This window comes from Mycetomoellerius zeteki, unplaced genomic scaffold (assembly GCF_001594055.1).
Source record: "Mycetomoellerius zeteki isolate Tzet28-1 unplaced genomic scaffold, Tzet1.0 scaffold273, whole genome shotgun sequence".
NCBI classification, from domain to species: Eukaryota; Metazoa; Arthropoda; class Insecta; order Hymenoptera; family Formicidae; genus Mycetomoellerius; species Mycetomoellerius zeteki.
In genome coordinates, this window is record NW_017257253.1 from 91,065 (window position 1) to 97,578 (window position 6,514).

The following is a 6,514-nucleotide window of genomic DNA, read 5'->3' on the forward strand; positions in this document are numbered from 1 at the left end:
TCCCTAATAGAATATAAAAGTGATAAGGATATTATTTTATTATATATATATAATTTTCTTTGTGTTTTAAAAGTCTAATAGAAATAAAGCAAAAATGATCTGAAAATGAAAAAAGAAATTGTAGGATATATTATAATTAAGAATAATCCTGTTTTGTTTCTAAAATATTTAATATAGTGTTGGAATAATGTAGATAATAAAAGATAAATTACAAAAGATAACTATAATACATATGATTTTAAGATTTATTATAGCTAAGTGCTACTTTTTCTTTTAAAATGTTCATTGCATCCACGTAAATTAATATTTGAAAACATCTGATATTTCTTTTTTTGCGTAGAAATGTTTCTTCTTTTGAATCTGACTATCAGTTTTCAATTTTAGACTCAGCAAAAAGTTAGAAAGAAATCATAAACCGTATTAGATAGGTCATATAGTGTGCAGTTACTTATTCTAAGATTTCTAAGATTTTTATTCACACACATTCTATAATTTCTAAAAGAAATACCTTAAACTTTTTCAGATTTTATGAGATTTTATAAGAAATTATAAAATAAAAAATCTTAGGAATCAAAATATTTCACAATTTATATACATATACAAAAAAATTCTAAAGACGATGTAGACTTTCTGAAAAAATGTTGCAATTTGAATAAAAAATTTGAGGAATTTTCTAAAAAATTATAAAATGACTCAGAAATTTTAAAAAATTCTAAAATTTACATAAAAATTCTGAAAAATTATTTGAAAAATTTTGGAAAAAATTTTCACTATAGACGTGGCAAAAATATTAGGGAAAAAATGTTTAAACAGCTTTTAATCCTCGTGTGGAAAAATAATTTCAAAATTGTGTTATAATTAACAATGTTACACATGCGCTTCTAGCGCATTATATAAGTGCACGTGGGTGAACAGGTAGACAGAGCATGTCATCTCCTTCGCTCGCTTTACAATATGCAACTTGCCTTTGCGTTACCAGCAAACAATGATAGTTAACATATTTTTTCTCTTTCTCTCTCTCTTCATTTTTCTCTGCAGTTTATTATGTAGGTAATTATGTCATATTTTAATACATTTCATTTAAAAAAAAATACCGCAACCTTAAATTTAATATTACTCAACCTATTTTCTTATTAATTATTACGTAACATCAACCGCGCGTTGTTGGTTTAACAAAAACTATTTATTAGATATATACAAATTCTTCAACAATAATTAATTTTATTTATTTACATTTACATGTAACAAATTTACAGTTTTATCAAGATTTCTACAAAACTCAATAACAACATTGTATGCAATAACCATCTTTTAATGGCCGATATTCATAGTCGATTAGTATTTAAGATCGTCTTAAGTATAGTCTTCAGATGTCATGAACCAATAAGAGGATCGTTTCTTAAGACATTAATTAAGACGACTTTAAAATTGATCTAAAGACCGAGAATGAATACCAGTCAATAAATTATAAATCATAACAAAAATATTTTACGTTCTTAATATGTTTAAAAATTGATTCTCACTTGGATATGCACAGTCGTAGGAGATCATTCCCCCCTCATTGTGTGTGTGATCCAATTCTCCATAATTTGTCAATTTTTTCTCAACTGGAAATATATTATTTAACTGTATCTCTCAAGAAACTTGATGTGGAATTGCTTCAGTGCTTCGAGCATTGTTTTAATTTTCTTCTTTTGCGGCAGTATCGTAGTGCGGAAATGATTCGTACCAGGTATCTGGCCGAAGCACGAGCCCGGGATCATTAAAATCCCAGTGTTCTCTAATAGTTTAAACGCGTAAAAGACGTCTGGTTCCTGGCCTTTCGCTCGCGCCGCCTCAATCGCCTTCGACGGCAATTCGAAACGTGGAAACGCGTACATCGCACCCATCGGCGGATTCGCCTGAAAAGGAAAAACAAAGACATTGTAAAAACGTCGAGAGCAGTTTTTCTTGGCTAGTCCTATGAAAGAATAGTCACCTTATATCCTGGAATGCTATTGAGTGTGTCGACGACGAGCTGCGATTTTTCTGCTAGAGAGCGTAGAGTTTCCCTCTTCTCTTTCAGGAATTGCTCATACGATGGCTCATTCGGTCGCGGTGGATTCACCACAACATCCATCACGACCTGGCCAAGCACGGTAGGACATAGCATCGCAGAAAGCGACTTCAATAGTACCTTCATCACTTCCGGGTCCATGTTGATGATTTCGGCATAACCGCCACGGATCCCGCACTCACCTATATATCCTGAAAACGAAATGCATGGAATGCTTTTGAAATTTCTCGAGAAATCTATTCATGAATTTAATTTGGTAACTGAAATTCAATAATTTCTCAAATCAAGTATTCCTGTTCAATGTTTCAACTAAATCAATAAATTATTGCGAACATTATTTAAGAATTCAATGTCCCTTGATTAAATTGTCTTGAAAGTCTAATATTTCAAATAAATTGTTTTTAGCGATTCCTATCGCTAGATATTTCGATTTCCAAACTCTTTTTGCGCACCTTTCGAGATGGACATAAACGATGCCAGTTCCATCTTCGAATACGGCTCGCCCATCTCCGTCATGACTTTCTTGAAGGAATGGAATGCGCTGTCTTTGTCGTATATGTTGTCCTGGTAGACCTCGTCGGCCAACAAGAACAGATGATGTTTATGGGCGAAGCGGATAACATTTTCGATGTTCTTGCGAGTCAATACTTGGCCGGTCGGATTACCGGGATTGATCACCGCTAACACGCGAGGATTGCATGCATCCTTGATTTCTCTTAATGCTCGTTCCAGCTCGCTGACTTCTATCGACCACTTGTTATCCTCATCCAGATAGTACCCGATCTGAGCGAGTCCAAACTCTGTCAGGGTCGCCGAGTACAGAGGATATTGTGGATATGGGATCAGAACGCCGGATGGTTTGTCGTTGAGCCTTTCATTGAATAGATTCAGGAATGACTGAAATAGAAAATCATACAAGCTAAGATGAAAGAAGATAATAGAGCATTAACAGCTGTTATCCTATCAGCCTGTCCAAAATACCGAAGTTTATAATGCCAATTTCATTTTTGTATAACGTGCATTGTATATGTAAAAATGATTGATCTAATATATAAATATATATATAATTATTCGTATAAAAAGCTATTCATGTTCATTATTATGGTAGAAAAAGTAAATTGGAGCAATAAGATCTGAAAAATTTTCAATTTTTTCAATATTATTTATTCGAGATTACTTTCCATTTTGAAATCTGCTAATTTATTCTTACATGTCAAAACATTATTTAGTAAATATATAACTACCCAGCAAACGCAAAGTTACATGCAACATAGGTACTTGTTAGGACCCTAGCACACAAAAAACTTAAGGCAGTAAGACGTAAGCAGTAAAGAAATCAACATGTTGGATTCGCTACTGCTTATGTTATGGCCTTACGGACTCTACTGTGATTGGTCAATTCGCTTACTGCTTACGTTTTACTGCTTAAGTTTTTTTGTGTGCCATGGGCCTTAGTCGTAATTTTCCACTCATCGATATAACTGTAATATAACACATATTATATTATAGTTATACATTATTAAGTGAAAAATTAACAGTACGTTACATATAACGTTATAACATTTAACTTTGTTTACTGGGTAGATTGCTTTCAAACGATTTCTCAAATAACAAGAAGAAGCCCTTGAAATCCACATACTTTGATACCGATAGAAGCGCCGTTCGAGAGGATAATGTTGTGGTAATCGCAAGGGATACCGCCATCGCGTTCCTGAATGTACTGTGCAACGTGCTTGCGAACACACTCGATGCCGGCCGATTCCGAGTACGAGCCTACGCTGCCGCCATTGCAATTTCCCAGGATCATCCGGGCGCGATCCTTTGCATCCTCCGGGTAGCTCGGATTATTAAGCAGATTCGGCGAGACCGTCAGAGTTAGCACCTGCCGCAAGAACGTGATAGGCTGCTGACCCATCGCGTGGGCGTCTCCAGTGTTCATTTTGGTCAACTCCGTGAAGGGTTTTTCAACTCCCTGGCAAAGAGAACCGATCTTAGGTACAACCACAATTTTCGTGTTTAATTTTGAAACTTTCCCAAACTTTGTGGAGACTATAAGTTACAGACTATCTTTCTCTCTCTCAGCTTACAGAACATCTTTCTTTCTTTTCTCTTCAGGAGGAAAGAAAAAGAAGAAAAATGAACTAATGCAAAAATTCAGCCAAAAAAACAGGCCTATTCTAATGAAAGCAATCTATATTTTCACCGAAATAGAACTGAATTGAGGATTTAGGTTGAAACTAAAACCAGTTATAGATGGAAAATAACGGGTTACTTTCCAATCTTGAATACCCCGTACAGCAAAAATTGATCCTAGGTACAATTCTACAGACGTATGTCGAGGAATTTTCAAACATTCAGAGTACGTACCTGAAGAAACTTAGGAGATATTTAGGATATACTGAGGATGTTTATATGTCCGCTTATTCTACATCCATAGGACATCATCGTTTAAATGTCATTAGGATGTTTCTGGATGAACAAATTTCATTCCGTCTTTATCCAGTGGACGTCCTAAAATGTCTCTCTCTCTCTTTTAGGATGTTAAACCCTGGTAGAAAAATACTACTGAGCATTACTGCGCAGTAATACTTTTTTACAAGGGTATATCCGTATCCGCGTTTCGGTACGATACAAAATGCAGGAAATGAGTATACGTCACAAACACTAACTATAATGAATGACTCTATTTAAAAAAAAGTACTTTCAGAGGCTCCATGAGCACACTCTGACCAAGATAAGAGTAAGTGACGAACTCCATTTGCGTACGCTTCTTTTAAATGCGCGTCATTTAATAGGGATCCGAGTCGTGGACTTGTTTTCCAAGGAGAAAATGACGTGGATCCCTATAAAGAGGCGTATGCAAATAGAGTTCGTCACTTATACTCTTAACTTGATCAGAGTGTGCTCATGAAGCCTTAGAGTTCTGAAATAATTCTGCCTTTTTAAAAATATAGTTATATTCAATATTTATAGTTAGTTTAATTAGTAAATGGAAAATTTTCATTAAAACAGTACAATCGATAGAACCAATTTTGTAAAATAGACCGAAAACTCCTTTTGCTTTGTCAATTAATAAATAACCATTTAAAAATAAATTATGCACAACAAAAAACAAAATAAGCTATAGTTGCAACTGTTTAAATAATACATAAAAATAAATATGATTAAATTCTTCCCGAAACAAAGAATAGTTTTCAGTATGTCTGTGTGAGATATTTATGTATGTTTTAAAAAAATTAATGATTAAATTGCAAAGATATGTCTCTATAATATACGTAAATGTATATGACATATAATATAATATGTATCGAAAGTTGAAAAATTCAATTTATCAAAATTTTTATAGGGATCAAAATTTTTCGGATCAAAATAGGATATCTTAGGGACGTTTTATATTAGTGCAATGATAATTACAAGTGTCCTGAGCTAATCATATGGACATTTAATGTTTTGGATCAGAATGGAATCAATCTGATCAAATTAGGATATCCTAAGGATATCCTAATATATTTTTATAAAAATATATTCTTATAAAAAAATATATTATAATATATTCTTACAAACTAAGTTGAATTGTTTTCACATTATTACTTGCGAACAAAGTTTTAATTTGGTTACATATTTATTTAAAATTAAATGTTTATACATTATATTTGAATTGTTTTCATTTTAGCCTTTGAGAAAGAAATAATTTGATTAAATGTTTACTGAATAAATATATTTGTATGCTGATATAATTTGGAAAATTTGCATTGCGCTCATCTATATTTTATTATTTTATACTCTTTTGTCTGTATTTTGTCTATAATTTTTGTCTTTTTCATCTACATTTTATTATTATTATTATACCAAAACTTTTTTGCTATAATATTTCAAGTTGTGAATTTTGGGACACCCGGTATATCGTTTCTTTTTTTTTGCATGTGTTTGAAGAAGATTCTACTTTGCTCTAGAGTGATATATGGCCTTGACAAATCACTCGTTCCGGCTCAGTTTAGCCTTACTTTTTGTAGCTCCTTTTCGATCTCCCGTGCCCTAATGAACAGCGGTCCGCACATCGCGAGCTCCATTTTGCGTAGGTTTACGAAGACGTTGTCCTCGGTGAGGACCTTACTCCGCGGAATCGACGTCGCCGTCGCCGTCACTGCGTTCGATGCCATGGCGCGACACAAAATAATCGGCTGGAATACATCGATGTGGACGATGGAAGACTGAGTGTCTACCATCCCTACCCCTCGCCCTCCCGATCAGCACGTCGTCCCCAGATAAAATATAAAAATGATATGGATATTATTCTATAATTTTCTTTATCTTTTAAAAGTCTGATAGGAATAACGCAAAAACGATTTGGAAATGGAAAAAGAAATTGTAGGCTGTGTATTATAAATAAGAATGTTCCTACATTCCTAAAATATTTAATATAGTATTGGAATAGTGTAGATAATTAAAGATAAATGT

At 33.5% G+C, this 6,514-nt stretch overlaps 1 protein-coding gene across 1 annotated transcript; it reads right to left on the minus strand.

Annotated features, from left to right (window-relative positions):
• Positions 1-1,388: 1,388 nt before the first annotated feature.
• On the minus strand, positions 1,389-6,247 carry LOC108724085 (alanine aminotransferase 2). The gene is made up of 6 exons (XM_018450251.1): positions 6,061-6,247; positions 3,696-4,028; positions 2,509-2,953; positions 1,979-2,247; positions 1,524-1,901; positions 1,389-1,433 (listed from the first exon to the last, which is right to left on the minus strand). Exons 1-5 carry the CDS (start codon positions 6,214-6,216, stop codon positions 1,623-1,625), a joined length of 1,482 nt encoding a protein of 493 aa, XP_018305753.1. The 5' UTR covers positions 6,217-6,247; the 3' UTR covers positions 1,389-1,433; positions 1,524-1,622.
• Between the last annotated feature and the right edge of the window lie 267 nt (positions 6,248-6,514).

Excerpts from the sequence above, each read along its gene's own strand:
- LOC108724085 (XM_018450251.1), bottom strand. The coding sequence starts at position 6,216 with ATGGCATCGAACGCAGTGACGGCGACGGCGACGTCGATTCCGCGGAGT. Across the intron at positions 2,954-3,695 it reads GCGCTTCTATCGGTATCAAA|TCATTCCTGAATCTATTCAA; the intron begins GTATGTGGATTT and ends TTTCTATTTCAG. Across the intron at positions 1,902-1,978 it reads ATAGCATTCCAGGATATAAG|GCGAATCCGCCGATGGGTGC; the intron begins GTGACTATTCTT and ends TTTCCTTTTCAG.